General features: G+C 41.5%; 1 protein-coding gene across 1 annotated transcript; it reads right to left on the reverse strand.

The window, feature by feature from the left end:
* Window positions 1-623: 623 nt before the first annotated feature.
* asxl1 (ASXL transcriptional regulator 1) lies at window positions 624-19,412 on the reverse strand. Its single transcript, XM_048178428.1, is given in 14 exon segments — window positions 624-4,395; window positions 4,511-5,130; window positions 5,133-5,422; window positions 5,525-5,630; window positions 5,743-5,839; window positions 5,934-6,100; window positions 7,159-7,278; window positions 7,877-7,961; window positions 8,801-8,874; window positions 10,256-10,409; window positions 13,720-13,837; window positions 13,948-13,950; window positions 14,099-14,181; window positions 18,925-19,412. Coding segments are annotated over 14 exon segments (5,019 nt in total). The 5' UTR covers window positions 18,982-19,412; the 3' UTR covers window positions 624-1,350.
* Window positions 19,413-19,437: the final 25 nt, after the last annotated feature.

Consider the following 19,437-nt stretch of genomic DNA (forward strand, 5'->3'; position numbering starts at 1 on the left):
TAGACGGTCCAAATTTTTATGCCATATGAATCAGTGAATCAAACCAAAGCATTATGTATGTATTCTGATACATATACAGACTGCAACCATTTAATGTAAAATTGAAATCTAAACAGGGCTGGAGACAAATATTTCCAAAATGGGTGACATTAAAGGGTTTGTTCACCCAAAAATTAAAATTCTGTCATTAATTACTCACCCTCATGTTGTTCCACACCCATAAAACCTTCGTTGATCTTTGGAACACAAATTAAACTTAATTTGCATTAAGTATCATAACATTAAGGTTGAACCACTGTAGTCATATGAACCGTTTTAAATGTCTTTAGTAGCTTTCTGGGGATCTGAAAGTGTTAAATATCTTGCTGGCAATGGAGGCCTCAAAGAGCCATCGGATTTTTTCAAAAATATCTTAATTTGTGTTCGGAAGATGAACGAAGGTCTTGTGGAACAACATGAGGGTGAGTAATGACAGAATTTTCATTTTTGGGTGAACTAACCCTTTAAAAGAAATATCTGCACAAGCTATGGAAACAAATACCATGATACTCTTCAATAGCACCTCAACACATCTTTGTTTTGGCTCACCTTACCCTCAGTTAAATAAGTTCAAATAGAGAAAATACGCTCACTTTCAGCTTTATTAGATTTGAATACTGTGCTTAACCGCCAAGTACAGACTGGACTTCACTTTGGATAAGAAAATAAAAATGGAAACAAAAAGAAGAGTGAAAGCACTTACAAAATAACAAAAACGTATTTTCTTGTTTAATGATTAAAAAAATATTTCTTTGCAAGACATTACACACAAAATTCTCCTAAAGCTCTCTTCACAGAGGGGCATCAAGAGAAGAAAACAAAAAGGAACGCCACCATTTTCACACTGAACTGATGACTGGTGTCAAGTAGATGAGGTAAATGTTTTGTTGGAGAAAAAAAAGGCACAATTTACAATCAACCGTGCCATGTAAATTCACGCAATAATACCAATAATAATAACAATATCGTTATTATTGTAATCATAATCATAATAATAATAATAATAATAATAATAATAATAATAATAACACCATCATAACAGCAATAGAAAAAATATGCAACAAAAATACAGACTGAATTTTATCTTACAAGTCATCTTCCAGCCCTACTGTATTGCCTGGCCCATCAGAAAAAAAAAAAAGAAAAAAAAAAAATTCTGGCCCATTTAAACACTGCAGTGTCCTCATTCTTTGCTCACAAGAGTCCAAGATTTGTGGTGATATCCAACCACTGGCAAAGGGCTAGAATTGTCTGGAGTGGTCAAAGTATTTTCTCTGACCAGTTGATTCAGTTTTGAGGAGCTGCAACAAATTATCTGACAACCAGACATGACACGCACAGTTTCGAGGGGCCAATGCAATCGTCGTGGCAGAAAGCGCCACAGCCCTGGCACATGATCATAGCCTTAAGTCGGCAGGAACATTTGAGAGCCACTTCTTCTGCAGCACTGTCTGCAAATGCCTGAATGCTAAGCGTAGCACTCTGGCCTCCACTGCTACTGACGCTCACACGTGGCCTTAGCTGCAGCACACCATCGGCTAAACTGCGGGAGAAGCCGCTACCATCCACCACAGATACGTTAGCCGTGTAACTGAAACTGGATGAGGACCCTCCATTGCCCCCACTCTGCTGTAGTTTTGGTAGCTTGCCATATAGCTGGTAAGGGAGACTGGAGGCAGATGAGGAAGGGGAGGAGGAGACAGGGGAAGCGGAGGTGTCTGCTTGGCGGGCATATGGATTTTTGACTTGTTCCTTTTTGGCCATTCTGACAAGAGACATTTCCATATTTAGCAGTCCTTCCATAGCTCCACCACCTCCATGAAAACTGTCCAGAGGCTCCTTTTTGGTTATTACAACAGAAGTATTGCCACTGATAGGAGCAGGTACGTTTTTGGTCAGAGCTTGTTGGCACGAAGGGCGCGAGGAGACTTCATTCTTTACTGTAGCTACAGGAGAGAGCTGTTGCTGATATGTCTGATGCTGAGGTGGTTGGGGTTTGCTTGGACGCCAGTTAATCTTAACAGTAGGTACAACCTCTGACGGACAAAGGTCGCCGTGTGGAGGTGAGGGAGCATCAGGTGCAGTTCTGCACACAGACTGGGAGAGATTGTTAGGATGCTGTTGAAAGCCAGCTGACCTCTCCGGAGTTTCACCCCGTGGAGGAAGAGGTCCAGGGTGCTCTTTAATGACAGCTGATTCATAAACTGGAGCATTCTGAGAGTTCATATCCATTGAGGTTCTAGCAGAGGAGTTTGATGGAAGGGATGTTATGACAGGTACTGCTCCTGGGGGCACTGCACCTCCTGATTGTTGAGAACTGAACTGAACATGTGAGGATCTTTGGCTAGATTCCTCAAACAAACATGCCATTCGAGATGGAGCAGAACCCGGTGGGGAAGAACCAAAGTTTCGACCGGGTCCAGGAGACAATTGAACGGATGGGGCTTTGTGTTGGAAGTCAGACACACCAGTTTCTATAGGTCCTCCTGACTCAGACGGGCCTCTAAAACGTGGTCCCAGATTTCTTGGAGGTTGACGACTGGCTGAGTTACCTGCAGGGGAACCTGGAAGTCGATTAATTTCCAGCTTGCTGACTGAGTGAGGCTGGGGTAAGACCTTCTCTAAAGGAAGGCTGCCTTGAAGAAGTTGGGTGACAAGAGGGTTGTTGGCCTCTACAGAGGAGACTGGTCGAGATGAACCTTGGAGTCTTCTGCCAACTGGAGGACCTGCAGAATTTTTTAAAACAAAATCTTCTCCAGGACCTCTGCTCAGAGGTTTGGCGTCATCCTCTGTTGAAACAAACAGCTTCACACCATTACTATTATCATTCAGCCGTAGATTTCTGCTTTGGTCCCTCTCTGCCTGTGTCAGGTAAGCTTGCACTTGGGCTTGTGAGGGCGCAGTGGTAATCTGTTCCTGAGCATGGTTTATAGCATGGGTATGAATTGTATGCTGCTTGTGGGAATGAATGACTGGCTGGTTTGGCACACCATTAGGGAAGCGAGCCTGAATGACAGTTTGGGTATGGCTGGGGTTAGATATATGGGCCTGTATGACGGGTTGCTGGTGCTGAGGAGGATTCAACATTGATGAAGTGAGTCGACTTGAGGTCTGAATGACAGGTTGATTCTGTGACTTTGTATTTTGAGCTTGCATGCCGTTACTATCCATCTGGGTTCCATGCCAATCCACGGTTTCATCCTCTTGAGTTTCATTTTCAAAGTCAGATGCTGTCTCTGTTGAATCACTGTGTGCTCCAGTGTCTTCCTCACCAGCATTACTTGGTAGACAAGGTAGAGAGCCGGATTCATATTTGCCATCAGCATCACTCCCTCCATTTCTATGTCCTTGTAGCATCCCCTCTCTCATGGAATGCTCTTCACTACTTTCTACCCATCCATTTCGGGCTGTAACAAGTGTCTCTTTGGGTATTTTCAAGTCTGAGCCATGCTGGATAACTCCAGTTGTCCCTGGGTGAAGCTCACCACCATTCTTTTCACTTTCCCAGGTTTGAGAAGCTGCCAAGGTCCTGATGACATCCACACCCTGGGCACCAAATCTTGGCAGCGAGTCTGGTATAGAGGTGGGCACTAAAGGAATGGCATCATTTGATGCTGAGGTGCAAACAGGAGTAGTCGTTCTACTCTCACTGGACTCTGCTTCCTCGCCTCTCCCCTCTTGGTGACTACAAAAAGACTCTGGTTCACTTGGCGTAGGCACTGGGGTGTCTAAGGTCTGCTCCGAGGCTTTATCACTTGGGCCGGTAGTCACCTCTTCCACTCCACAAATTTCCTCCACCTGGTCCTGGGAAGCAGGGCTGTCGGTTGCAGGTGGAGATAGCGTGAGTGTTTTCGGAGACTCTGATGGTGGTAGAGATGGGTTTGAAGACACAGAGGAGGGAGATGGTTCAGTCAGTGGGGTGGAGGTTTGAGGCCTGTCTGCTGAATCTACACTGGACAGCTGTAGTTGTGCTCCAGACGAATGAGAGCTCGCAGGCGATTCCTGCTCCTCCAAATCAACTCTTCCTCCTCGTCTTCCTCCTCCTCCTCCTCCTCCTCCTCCAGGTTCAACGGGACCTGGGTGCTCTCTCGAACGCCTCCCGCTGGAGCGATCCGGTATCCCAGTACCACCCCCCGGGCCGCTCCCCCCAGGCCCTCCCCCTTCCCCAGAGGCTGCAACAGCAGCAGCGGCTTCTCGCTGGGCACGGGCTTGCTGTGCACGGGCCTTGATGTCCGCCAGGGTGCGCGCCCCTGTCCCAGAGCGCCGCGACCCCTCGTTGGGGGGGACGATGCGGGGACAGATTTGGTACGTTGGCGGCCCCTTGACCCAGGGCGGTTTGATCCGGGAGAGCTGTATCTAGTGGAGTGGGTGGAAGAGAAACATGCATATGAGACAAGGTTTACACTCATGGAGATTAACAACATAGGTTTACAAAGAACTAATAAGAAAAAAAATAAGATGTCCAACATACCCGGATTGGCGGGACCTTGGGCTCCTCTGTTGTAGGTTGTGGCTTTTCTGAGTGCACACAGTCAACTGTGTTACGAAAGGACTGACGCTCATCCAGCCGCGCCCTTTTCTCGGGAAAGCTGGTGAAGGCCTGGGACTCGTCTGGCCTTCTCTTCTGCTCCTTGAGCTGAATTGCTGGACTTGATGTGGCGGGACTGGCTGCGGGGCTGCTCTCCCTGCTGCTTGCGCCAGTGCCTGCTGTGCCAGTGGTAATGACTGAAGCCCCATCATCCAGCGGATCGGTGGCAACAGCAGCAGTGGAGGAGGAAGAGGAAGAAGACGAGTCTGAGCTTGCAGCAAAAGTCTGTCTGTCTGAGGCAGAGGAGGGAGAGGAAGAAGGCGATGATGATGACGACGTTGAAGAGGAGGAAGAGGAAGGAGAGGAGGTGGATGCAACAGCTGGTTCAGGTACTTCAGGCAACAGGCGTGTGGAGGCTTCTGGTTCATCACAGGTAGAACTTGTGGATTCTGGAGGAGGTGTGGGTACAGGAACAGGGGAGGGGACTGCCTCTGCAGAAAGGTTTTCTTCTGGAATTTCCAGTCCAATGTCTGTTTGAAGGACCACCTCTCCCTGAACGCTGTGGCTTCTGGGACTGGTGATGCAACTGATGGTACAACATCTGGAGTTGGAGTGCTCTCTGTTGTTTCTGCTGAAGGTACAGCTGCCGTTGTATTTTTGCAAAGTGAGCGCCGAGCTCTACGTCTGAGGTCAGCCCGTGAACGCCGTCTGATACGGCCTTCCCTCCGTCTTCTTCCAACACTTCGCCTCTTGGGTGTAGCCACTGTAGCAGAATCAGAGTCTAGAACTGCACCGGCAACATCTCCAGCATCGGTCATTGTGAGCTTTAACGACTCTTCTCTTGTCAAGCCAGACCTAAAAATAATAATAAAAAAAAAAACAGAATAAGATATTTTAATTTAACATTAATAACCAGTTTAAGCATCTTAGTAATTCTGAGATTCAAAATATTTGAACCTTTGGCCATGGTACTCCTCAAAGAACTTCTCCTTCCATGCTTCTACTTTCTTCTCCTTTTCCATCTCTTGTCTGAAGCGGACCTGCATCTCATGAGTGAACTCACCTTCAAGAATGTAAAAATATTTCCACTTTATCCACCAGTATCGTACATTGCCTAGAGCCACTCGTCTAGGTCAGTTTGTCATTTCTTTTCAGGACAATAGTAAGAGACTCACCCTCAGCTAGACGTTCTTTCCAGCTCTGAGAGGCATGAGTGAAAAATTCATTATTAAGGGCTGAGCTGCTTAGCCGAGCAAGGCCATCGGGACCAACCTACACATTAAAAGAATGAAAATTAGATGACAAAAAAAGAGAACATTTATACAATTGTAACAATTGAAAATTAAAAAGTCTTTAAGAAATATACCTGTCTGTCCACCTCTGGTAAGAGCTGGAGGAGTTGCTGCTGGGAGTGAGAGGGAAAAGCAGCAAAGGTGCGTGTGTTGATGAGAGCACGAATGTTGGTGTTGACCAGGATGGAGCCTGGAGTCTCAAAATCCACCTCCACTCCTCCTCGATTCCTTTTCATGGGACCTGAAAAATACATTCTTACATTGAGTATAAGCAAGAATGTTTCTTCATGAAACCTAAGAATGTGTGCACAGCAGGGACATATTTATGTAATATCCTCGGAGCAGACTCTGGTCTACATTCACATATTTATGAGTATATGATACATGCATATATGAAGTGCTAATAAATCTGTATAATCAGAGGGTGTTATAGCAGAATAAAGCACTAACAATAATCTTATTTTAAGTTCACCTGAGCCATTGATCAATCCACACAGCTTTTACATTATTATCAGGTCAACATTACATCAGCTAATGCTGCAATTAATAACCAAAATCATAATGTCCATACATAAGCACACTGCAAAACAAGTCTATAATGAAATTCAAACAGTCTTTCAATTTCAAACTGGTCTTAGATCTTAGCCAGATTCTACAGAATAAAATACAGAACATTGAAACAAACACTGACAAAAAAAAATTGCAGAGGACAATCCACAGTTTAAACTAATGAGATTTGAAATGATTCAGGTATCTATGAGTTTGTCCCATTTATGCACAGGTAAAAGCAATAAAATGAGCTGAAGCAAAAGGAACAAACATTGGCTTCCCAACTGATATACGCAGATATTGATACCTTTAATTTTAGAAGTTTAAGTCAGTTAAGTAAATTTTATTAGAAGTCAAAACACATTTGAGAAACCAGCATGACAAAAGATTCAATTAGCAATCTATGTGCTTTATTCAATAGCATCAAGACAAAAAAAAATGTTCTACACAATATGTATTTTGCATGCACCAATCCACTGCAAACAGTAAATGGTAAAACTAAATAAAAAACATGGCTATTTGTTTATTTCACTATTTCCTCCAGATGGCTTAATTGCTGGTTAGAAATAAATGACTGGGGATAAAGACTGGAACATTGTCATTAGATTGACACAAACTTGTTAGCTATTCACTCACTCAGTATAATACCTGGAAAGAAGTTAATTATTGATGTTGTGGGGGACAGTGGTGAGCAAGGGGCTTAGGGAAAGTAATTAATACATGGGGGTCCTTGGTTTTCATCCTCTGTACCTGAACGAAGACCACGTATGCTCTTGAAGTGCTGGGTGCGTTTCCAGCCCAGCTCGGAGCGGGCACGGAGAGTAGGGCCTGGACCCCCCCTAGAGCCTTCCCTGCGCCTCCCCGCTGCTCCTGAGGGTAAAGGTGGGGGGAGGATGGAGGCTGGTGAGACTCTCTGAGAACGAGTGAGTGTGGGTAGGGCAGCTGAGGCATGAAGGCTAGTGGCACTAAAGAGGCCAAAGTGACAGGCATGTGCGTGAAACACAAAAAGTCAAAGGGACGGATATCCCAAGGCACAGAGACAAAGAGGAAGAGGGGTGAATGGATATCTCTAAGGCACAAATGCAAAGCAGATATCCAAGGGGAACAGAGCAGGGCTGACAGGACAAACCAGAAACACTGCTTTCACACTGAGGGGTATTGACGTTCAAGTGACAAAAATGTCAGTGGCTTCAAGAAAAGATGCTGTTTTTAGTGCAAAGTTAACCAAGAAAAAGAGGCGACGGCTGTCAACAGGAGGGAACTGTGGGAAAACAGCCCTTGAGGAGACTGCACTATAAATGATTATAGAGTGTCAATGTGTAAAATTACAAACACTGTCAGGCCACTCAGATAAAGAGCATCCATAGTCAGAGGAAGCAGGTATACAAACCACTGCAGAGTGGGGGGGAAATACAGAAAAGGGGAGGGGGGGGTGAAAAAAGTGAACAAGAAAAAGAGCTATTGTAACCTGATGGAACGTGTTCACCGTTGACTTTGAGAGGAGTGAGCACTACACGGGGCATCATCACTGCTTTCTTCCTTTGTCTCCCTGACTGTAAGAGAGATGGGAGAAATAATCATGAGCACATACACACAGGTCCTCCACAGAAATGGAAAATAACAGTATGCTCAGAAGAGAATTTAAATTGAAATGCATATAACATCTGATAACATCTGAGAATGATATGATTTAAAAATCCTAACATTTGTCTTAAAAAAAAAAAAATAAAATAATGCAGGTACAAAGGATACAAAAGGAAAAGACAAGGTATAACTGTCCTGGAGATGAGTGCATTTTCAGTTCATTCTCAAGATGAGTGACTGGCCTGAGCAGTGGATTGTGGGATTGACAAGTGGTAAGAGCATCAAACTTGAACTTTATGCAGAAAATGTTCAACTTTATGCAAATGAGAGGAAAAAAAGCATGAAGGCAGTCATAAGTTTCAAAATCTGCTGATTAGCACTGAAGTTTCTTGTGGATTCAGTGCTTAAATCACAAACAATTGTACTGCATTTACTGAAAATGATCAACCAAGCAAATAATCTGATTAGGATCTGACAATAAATTAAAATCAGGAAATCCCTGACCTAAACAATTCACAAAGACAAAAAAGTCCTTTGTCATGACTGATGTTGTCAGTGATATCTGTGGGGTTTTCTTGATCTGACTCATAACGTCAACTTTCTGCGCTTCACTAATGACTCATTTTCACATACTGACATCATGTATTCAGCTGCCTTCCTGGCATAACTAGTGATCTGAGGAGGAGTTGAGTGCTGTGCAAAAGGATGATGGTGAGATGGAAATCCATGCTTGTAGGGTCCTGCATGTAAAAATTAGTTATGAAGGTGGACGGTTTGTTGTAAAATTGAAGTTAGGCACTGCAGGTACCTGTGAGGAGCGACTGAGTCTTGTCTGTGGTTCTGTGGAGCAAGAGGCACTGGAGGAAGTCTCATCCACAGAGGCTGGAACAAAGAGGAGGAAATGAGTAGAACATCAATAATTTAACCTCAACAATTTGTACTTTAATTTTGTTCATGAGTTAGAGAGTTAGAGAGACACTTCCATTCCTTTATTATGCTTGTTGGCTGTTGTTTGGTATTGGAAAAGGGGTGAATAGTGCAAAAGTTGACTTTTAGCATATTTGGCTATATTATGCATTTACATTCCATTTGTCTTCATATGTTTCATCACAATAAAATGTACCAAAATGTATCAATTTTGCATTCGATTGTAAGGAGCATTTTCAACCAAGTCACAAATGAATTTTCCCACTACCTAGCCTCTCTGTGACTAAGCACTCACTACTCATAAATGCACAATATTTATTGATTGCAAACTGCTCTGAAACTGCAAGGCAACAGAATGTGCAACAGTGCCACATTTTTACTTTGAAACAAGCAAAATTCACATATATTTAGTAAAATCAGTCTTTTGAATTTTATTAGTCATATTAGGCTGTATAGTGATTCCTGTTTTTCTTTTCTCAAATTTAACACCTCTAAAATGATAATTAAAACTTGTGTTATTCCATTAAGATTATTCATGAATTTGATCAAATTTTAAAGACATTTTAAGAACCTGTGGGAACCCGTGGGAATCCTAACAGAACAGCAGCTACTTCCTGAGCAAAAGATGAGATATGCAGTACTATACAACCATATTAAACTTTCATACATCATTTATAATTAATAATGATAGTAGTATTCAGTATATACTTTGAAATAGGTATGCAAATATTCTATTCCGAAACAAAAGAAAAAAGATAAACTTAGGGTAATTGCCTTATGCAGAAGAATACTAGATGCCATAAGCATTATATTTAATTGTGGAAAATGCATTTTAAATGGAAGAATAGTAAATAAAGCTGATGTCTAGAATTGTCAGGCTTCAAAATAATATCAAACCACATCTACCAAGAAAGAAAAGCACCCCCCCACACACAAACAAACATGTAAAAAGGAGCAAATGTGAAATACATTGTTATTTCCTGGCATAATATTGCATGTATTCTCTTTCACGCCACACACAAATACATGTTCTAAACCACTCTCATCTAGGTCACTGCTGGATGCGTCATGTGCCGCAGTATCCATGGCAACACACACATCCAAAGCAAAAAAGAAATCAATGTCTCTCAGGCACTACATGCTTCTTAAGCTCGGGGTATTTAATGCTCATCACCATTTGGAATCAAAGCTTTTCTTAAAAACGAAAAGATGGGGCCTCTACTTTTCAGTTCTTTTATACACTTCTTTAATTTATAAGCCTGTTCCACTTACTGGAAAAGAGGCTGAATGAATCAATTCTGGGGGGGAAAATGAACAGAATGAATAGTCCACACACCATCATTTTCACCACTAGCAGCAGCCGTCTCTGTAGAGTCACAGCTTTCCTGCTCTGCTCCTTCAACTGTTGCTGTGGTGGATGCTGTTGGAGTGCCAGTCCCATCTCCAGACTCGTTCGCTGTCGGACTCTTTGTCCACTGAAGTGCATTTTTCTGTAGGCATCAGTGGGTACATTCATATTTAACATAAATGGTTCATACAGCATTATTTTCAGCATTATATTTGGTATATACAGTATCTCACAGAAGTGAGTACACCCCTCAAATTTTTTTAAATATTTTAATATAGCTTTTCATGTGACAACACTGAAGAAATGACACTTTGCTACAATGTAAAGTAGTGAGTGTACAGCTTGTATAACGGTGTAAATTTGATGTCCCCTCAAAATAACTCAACACAGCCATTAATGTCTAAACTGCTGGCCACAAATGCGAGTACACCCCTGAGTGAAAATTTCCAAATTGGGCCCAATTAGCCATTTTCTCTCCTCGGTGTCATGTGACTCGTTAGTGTTACAAGGTCTCAGGTGTGAATAAGGAGCAGGTGTGTTAAATTTGGTGTTATCGCTCTCACTCTCTCATACTGGTCACTGGAAGTTCAACATGGCACCTCATGGCAAAGAACTCTTTGAGATTTAGGGGTTGGAGGTCAGCCTGTCAGTGCTCAGACCATACGCCAAACAGTTTGCTGAAGACAAGCAGACTAAGGACATGAATTACTGGAACCATGTCCTGTGGTCTAATGAGACCAAGATATTATTTGGTTCAGATGGATGTCAAGTTTGTGTGGCGGCAACCAGGTGAGGAGTACAAAGACAAGTGTGTCTTGCCTACAGTCAAGCATGGTGGTGGGAGTGTCATGGTCTGAGGCTGCATGAGTGCTGCCGGCACTGGGGAGCTACAATTCATTGAGGGAACCATGAATGAGCAGAGCATGATCCCCTCCCTTCAGAGACTGGGCCGCAGGCCAGTATTCCAACATGATAACGACCCCAAACACACCTCCAAGACGACCACTGCCTTGCTAAAGAAGCTGAGGGTACCTAAACCCTATTGAGCATCTGTGGGGCATCCTCAAACGGAAGGTGGAGGAGCGCAAGGTCTCTAACATCCACCAGCTCTGTGATGTCGTCATGGAGGAGTGGAAAAGGACTCCAGTGGCAACCTGTGAAGCTCTGGTGAACTCCATGCCCAAGAGGGTTAAGGCAGTGCTGGAAAATAATGGTGGCCACACAAAATATTGACATTTTTACTTATGCCGAGTTCAGACTCCACGATTTTAGCCCCGATTTTGGCTCGCCGACAGGTTGAGAAATCGCCGACAAATGCCCGAAATCACAGGCAAATCGGTGCTCGTTCACGCGAGTGACAATCACGCAGTGTGAATGAGCAAAGACGTGATCTGAGAGAATCGCCGACCAGTCGCCGACACCCGTGAGATATTTGGCATGCTAAATATCTGGACCTGTCGGCGATTCAAAATCCTGCTGTGTGAAAAGTGTTCTGACTGAAAACTACATCGGCGATGACCGACAGCCAATGAGAGAGCAAGATACAGAGCACCGGGGAGTTCGGGGAGGAGTTATAGACCATAATATCAGCAAGCATGGCTTCATTCACATAAACATTACAATTCTATCAAACGGAAACAAAGCACAAACATTTGCTTGACCATCCGCAACAGCAGCACATTGAAAAGTTATGTATTTACCTCCAACTCTCGTTGCAGAACACACAATCCAGTCTCCCCAACCGTTTCCTCCTCCATATTTTTCTTTTCTTTTTCTTATATTCGCTGCAAATCAGCGCACAGGCCATTCGTATTGCAAGCTTCTTGCGGGCTACAGTTTTTAATAATAATAATAACTCCGGTCCTGCACGCGTGATATCGCGTTGTTTCTTTGTCACATCTCGCGTGTGTTTGGTTGTGAAACGTAGTTTGCGTGCCAGAAAGTTGTCGGCGATTCTTCCCATTGTAAAGTCATGCAGTGTGAAACCTTCTATCGCCGATCCATCGTGCAGTTTGAACACAGCAGCGACTGAATGCTGGCCAAGGTAGTCATGCAGTGTGAAAAGAACAGTGACCCGACTGCTTTGAAAATCGTGCAGTCTGAACTCGGCTTTAGGGGTGTACTCACTTTTGTAGCCAGCGTTTTAGACATTAATGGCTGTGTGTTGAGTTATTTTGAGGGGATAGCAAATTTACACTGTTAAACAAGCTGTACACTCACTTTACATTAGCAAAGTGTCATTTCTTCAGTGTTGTCACATGAAAAGATATAATAAAATATTTACAAAAATGTGAGGGGAAGGAAGGAACTTCTGTGAGATACTGTAGTACTGTCATCTGTAAATATTTTTATTTTCTGTTTTTATGCGCTTATAGACCTTATTCATAGCAGCGCCATCTTAGATTTTTAACAGGAAATCAAGCAAGGCTGTGAGGGATAGACATACATCTCTTCAGTGGGTTGTACTGTTATTTAATGTGTTTTGGGATTGTTCAGCTGATGAAACACTGCAAAAATATTGGAAACACTATTTTTACAGTGCCGTAGTTACACGATAATTTACTATAGTACAGTAAATTATGAATAATTACAAGTAACTAACCCTAAACCAAACCCTAACCCTAACTGTAACTCTATAATAAATACATGTAGTTAATAGTACTCGGTACTTGAGTAATTACAATGTAACTACGGCACTGAAAAATAAAGTGTAACCATAATCTTTCAAGAAACTTCTGTAGACTTCCTGTAAAAAAAAAAAAAAAAAAAAAAAAAAAAAAAAAAAAAAAACACCCTCCAGAAAACATGAGCTGTGGAAAATTATAAGAGATCTAGGAGCTTTATACAGCTTTTTACAGTGGATGCCAATGAAAACACGTGAAGTCTATTCCCTAACAGCCTCGCTTTCATACCTGTCAAGGTGCTGCTCTGGATAAGGTCTATATGAGAAGAAACCTAAATGCTTTATAAGCAGCATATATTCACCTCTGATACATCAGTTTGATACTGTAAATGTGGTATGATGTTGCATGATCACCAAACAGCAAAGTACAGTCTGATTTAGATGATCGTTTGCTCGCTTATGGTAAAGAAAAACATTTATTCAACATTCATTATTTGTGTAATGAAAATGTGTACCTTGAATTCATTTTGTCATCATTCATGTTTGATAGTCACTAAAGGATCACTAAACTTTTGCCATGAAAACACTACTTGTATGATATATTTATTATTATTACGTTTTAGAACGTATTAAATTTATATTTGAGGTACAATTGTCTGAAAACACAAATATATTTCCATACTCAGTTTTCTTTTTTCATACTTATCCAGACCTGGAAATTACTTAAATTTAATTCAATACTATTCCAAACTGTGTAGGAACCCTGAAAACCAGAGTGAAAATGTTTGAAGCATAGAAAGAACGCTAAATGGTTTTATGGATTCTCTACCTTTAGGGTAAACAGACTCATCCTTCCAGGCAGCTTAAAGAAAATACTGTTCTTCACTCGGTCTCCTCTGACCTGAGAGTGAAGCATGGTGACCAGGCAGGCCAGTGGAGCTGTGCCGCTAATGAAAGGTGAAAGAGGGGTAGAAACATGCAAGTGTCACTCAAGTAAGAAAAATTAAATGATTTTAATGGTAAAAATGCAACATATAGATCATTAAATTCATCTTACCTTCTATTTTGGGGTGAAAATGGTTTGAGAAAAAGAGAAACACAAAATACCCCATTATAAAGATACTCCAATAAAGTCAGTCAAACATGGAAACAAATCTAAAGCATGAACATCACAGTACATTTATGTTTATGAATGCATTATACCAGACCTCATTTCTTTCAGCCCCTTTGTTTGGATGACATGCAGAATCTGTTTGGGTGTCATTGGGGCATCAGAAAAGTTCTCGAGAACCTGCAAGAGGTCAAACAAAGGAAATCAAATCAACAACTTTCCTATTTAGTATGTTAAATGGCCATAAGTGTAACTGGGCTGGTTCTGGGTTCATCTAGCCCCAATCGAATGCATTTCTCTGGGATGGTTACATTATGTTTTTATGTTCAAAAACAGCCAGGCATAGTGCAACTGAATGATCCAGAGAGGTTTTTAAAAGAATTTTTAACTTGACACAATTTTAAAAACAACTTAGTACGAGAGACTCAAAAACAGTTGCAATGTGGCTGTCAAAGACATCCACCTGTATCTGTATGGATGTAGCAGCAATTTAAAGAGGAAGAATTAAAAAAGACAACCTTTCAGTGAGGGTTTTAATGTGAAAACCGCTTAACAGTTTAAGCACAGCACGCCAGCTTGCCAATTACAACACCATAGCAATTCATACTTATTTTAAGACCTCCATGCCAGTTTTAACAGAAGCACTCAGCGTTCTTATTTTAGGTCCATATTACACAGGTTCTGCACAATGTTTCGGCAAGCATAACATCGAACTGCAGCAGCTCCACACAGCAGAGCAATTCCAGACGTATGAAACAGGCTTTTAGCCTATATGAAAGTAGAAGGAAAAAAAAAAAAAAAAAAAAAAGACACTAACACAGATACAATTATGTAGCATGTGTGAAACCTCAGTAGGAACATTATTCACAGAAAATGTGGAATGGGGGAAGGGTGTATTAATCATAACAATACCATATTTTTAACATTTCTCTCCAGATTGATACAGAACAAATTATTTCCACCCCGTACTGGTGCACAAGAACAGGTAACCTTCTGACCACTTGGTGGTTAAAATGGGAAGCACTGCATCCACTTCCACTGAGCCCAGCTGAGTCTAGACTAGAATCAAGGACATTGAAACAGGAAATGGAAGAGCACAAGCTATAAAAGAAATGTGCGCTAAATTAAATTATAAAATACCAGGTGCACTTCCTGCAAGGAAGCAGGCACAAAAAACGTCAAGCTGTGAGAACTTCAACCAAACTACTATGCCAATGACAAGAAGACAAACTTCATAGTTATTTATAACACAGTCCTGACAAGGCACCAAAGCTTGTGTGTACGTAATGCAATTGAAAGGCGCGGCACATTTACACATTGCTTCTGTTGAGCCGTGCATTGTGCCAGCCTGGTCTCTATTCCTCTCACCCCAGATATTTCATGGTACCATAGGGAATGCAAAATAGAGCAATACTATACACTACCATAATTCATAGAGCAGACACTATTCCTAACATGTATGCATTTAAAAATGTGTGGCTTAGTATTCTTGAAGTCATGATGAAATGGAAGTAGTGACAGATCTTTTCTTCAGCACTGATGCGCAGCCAAGTAAAGCAGAGTATGAAAAAAGAAAAAAAAATGTAGGGAGAGGACTTCTATCCATTGGTTGTAGATTAGATGGAGGTACATCTGAATGCAAGGGGTGGATAAAATCATTGAAGTGTCTTGTTTCAATGGAACATCAAATTATGACATTTTGACTGCCTTTTTTTTTTTAAAACTGAAACATGCATGAATTGTTCACAATAAGATCAATAACATGCATTTAGAAAATAGATACCATGAATGTTCATTTTGTCCCAACTTTAAAGGGTTAGATCACCCAAAAATTAAATTTCTGTCATTAATTACTCACCCTCATGTCGTTCCACACCCGTAAGACCTTCTTTCTTCGTCAGAACACAAATTAAGATTTTTTCGACAAAATCCCAAAGAGAAAGCAACACAATTACCACATTCAAGGTCCAGAATAGTAGTAAAGACATCATTAAAATAGTCCACGTGACTACTGTGGTTCAACCTTAATGTTATGAAGCGACAAGAATACTTTTTGTGTGCAAAAAAATAAACAAAAATGACTTTATGCAACAATTTCTTCTCTTCCCCGTCAGTCTCCTATGCTGTTCATGTGGTAGACACAGTGCAGCGCTTCCGTGTTCTACGTCAGAACGACGGCTCAGTATTGGCCGATGCTGTTCAAATGAGCAGCACGACACAGATTGAGATGCTGACGCAGAGCTGGCCAATACTGAGCCGGCGTTCTAACGTAGAACTCTGAAGCCCTGCACTGTGTTTACTACGTGAAGAGCATAGGAGACTGACACAGAAGAGAAGAAATTGTTGAATAAAGTCGTCATTTTTGTTTTGTTTCTGCCCGCAAAAAGTATTCCCGTCACTTCATAACATTAAGTTTGAACCACTGACGTAACAGTCACGTAGACTATTTTAATGAAGTCTTTACTCATTTTCTGGACCTTGAATGTGACATTTATGTTGCTTTCTCTTGGGAAAAAAACTCTCAGATTTAATCAAAATATCTTAATTTGTGTTCTGAAGATGAGGTCTTATGGGTTTGGAACGACATGAGGGTGAGTAATTAATGACAAATTTTATTTTTGGGTGAACTAACACTTTAAGATACAGATCTGGGGATGTCTTAAGTACTGGCCAAATATCTTCTGAGAACTAGCTAAAACTCTTTCTGCACGAAAAGGCTCTGAAGCTCATTTAAGTCAGTGACGTTTCCCCTCATTCCCACAAACATCCTATTTGAATTTGTAGAGGATGCAATATTAAAACAGCCACAAAAAACAAACCACAGCTTCACCCACATCCAGCATCTGGACTAATGAAAACCAAATTTTCTTTCACAAAATAAGCCGTGTCTTTTCAACACACCAAAAACGGCTACACACCATTAGAGTCACCTTAAGGAAGGAACCACCATGAATGACCAGAAACACTAAAATAGGTGGCCTGCTTCACATTTCCTATTGCAACCAAGTGTATCACCAAGATGATCGGATATACATTGGCCTTGAGCCTAAGTATCTGGTTGCATCTGACTCCCAAAGCTGCCATTTCACACTGCTGCTTTGTTTCAATGTCATTATATAATGCTGCAATGCTCTTTGAAGCTTCTTAATCACTCATACAACTGAATCATTTACAAGACCTGATCGTCCTATAATTAATGGAATTGAAATATGATGGCAGGTAGTAAGCAGCACTTGCATTCAAAGCATTCAGTCTATTTGGTTTTGAATGTGCTATTGTGCCCGCATCTCCCTGAGAGCCTGTCCCATTACTACAGGTGAGGAGCTGGTGGGTGACTACTCTTCCTGGTTTACAGACATGCCCATACCTGCTTCCCAAAGATCAATCACTGCATGTGATACCTGCAAAAGAGCACAGTCCTGAAATTTGTTTTGCTGGTATAAGTTGATAATATTCTCAGATATAATCATCAAAAATACTTTAATTAAAACTGATATCTGACATTAGATGTGTTTTTATTCCGATTTGGCATCACTTTTGATATGAATTATAGGTTCTAAATGGTGACATAGATGATACAAGCAGTGGTTCTCTAGTACATGGGATCCCACCCAAAACGACAACACTTGAGTTTCAAGATCTACTCTTACCAGATATAACTTCTGTAGCTTCATCCAACCTTTCTCACGCTTAATCTCAAACTAGCCATAAGCAAAACTGCAGAGATAACCTATCTAGTCTGTTTGGGTGGATCAAATTCAAGAGTGAACACTGTTATGATCACCTAGAAAAGCAGACAAAGACCTGACAGACATAATGATTATAAGCACTCAAAATTTATCAAAGAAAGCAAAAACGCTTACGAATTCAGCTGCACAGGTGCATTTTGTCTGTGACACTGTTTCTAACATGATTCTGTTAATGGAGAGCATTTTATTTGATGTGGTCTCACATTATAACAGTTCAGTTTCTACTAAAGCTCTTTATAATTATAACAAAACTAAACTGAAGGTCAGACATAAGACATCTTATTTAAATACCAGTCGTTGCAATAAGATTAGACATTTTCCATTGAATTTGCACCAAATGCAACAAAAAAAAAAAAAAAAAAAAACACTGAAACGCAGATCATATAAAACAAAAGCATGAAGCTCTCTGAAGCATGAACTGCAGAATGAATAATTCACTTAATATATGCACTACTGACCACTGTAGAGAATAAAGGAGAAACCTCCTATCATAACAGCAGATGCATAGCTGTTTTGTCTTTACATGATAAGAAACACGCAAAGCGTTTTGCAACTGTACACAGATGTATACTGATACAATTATAAATAAAAAAATACTAATAAATTTCATGTTTAGAATCCAAAACTAACAAAGAAGATCAATCGATTACGAACTGGATAAAAACAGAAATATGGCCTACTATCTCAGGTGCTGCTTAAAAGAAACAAGAGGCACAAATGAGTATTTAAGACACACATTTGTTAAAACTGGTCTTTAATAACAGGAAACGAACCCACACTGAGTATTTTCAGCATTTTATTCAGCTCGCTAAAAGAAGCCCTGCAAACAAAGGGTCAAACAGGCAGAGCTGCTGCTAATACGCTAGGCTACCAGCAAGGGCTCTTTCATTCAAATGGGACACAAACCCTAGAAATGTAACGCTTATGTTGTCAGGGTAAATACAGGAACCATGTATTAAGAGCCAAGTCAACGCAAAAGTAAAAGTTGGGTTATGAAACATCACACACTGTTTATAGATACACAAACAGCAGCGGCGGCGCCTGAATGTGTCCAACCCGACACAGCTCGAGCCCAGCGCGAGACAGCTTTGTTCGCGGCTCTCGTACAACACCCCTAACCCTACGCACAGGAATTAAACCGCTATAATTTTATTGAAAATGATTAATATATTACCATACGAGCTGCCTCTGCCCACGTGCGCTCCTTCTTTCTCTTCTGTTTGTCCTTCATGTTGTCGCGAGGGTGCGGATTTCTGCAGCGGATATGAAACGTGTGCGTGATACACGGCAAGCCCGCTAGCGTGCTAGGCTAGCTGCAACACCAAATGGGTCTTTGACTCCTTTCCACCTCTAGTACTCGCGTAGTCGCTCCGTTTAAACTCGCACGCGTTTCTGTAAAACGGTTTGCCAATAAAGCTATCGGTTGCAGCGGCGGCGGCGGCGGTCCAGGGAGTTTTTTGTAACGTCTCACTGGTTAAATAGTGGTAAACACAGACAGGGCGCAGAACAGACTCGAGCCCCAGCAGCTTTTGGCATACTGCAGGAAATCCTCACTTTGGAATGCAAGACGACGAGGAGAACACAACAATGAGGTCAAAGGTCAAACACACTGCAGGAATGCAACACAAAAACAATTCTTCCCATCCCCCTCTTCTTCAGTCGCTCCTACAGCCGCGGCGCATCTGAC

This window comes from Megalobrama amblycephala, linkage group LG24, assembly GCF_018812025.1.
Source record: "Megalobrama amblycephala isolate DHTTF-2021 linkage group LG24, ASM1881202v1, whole genome shotgun sequence".
In the NCBI taxonomy this organism is placed as follows: Eukaryota; Metazoa; Chordata; class Actinopteri; order Cypriniformes; family Xenocyprididae; genus Megalobrama; species Megalobrama amblycephala.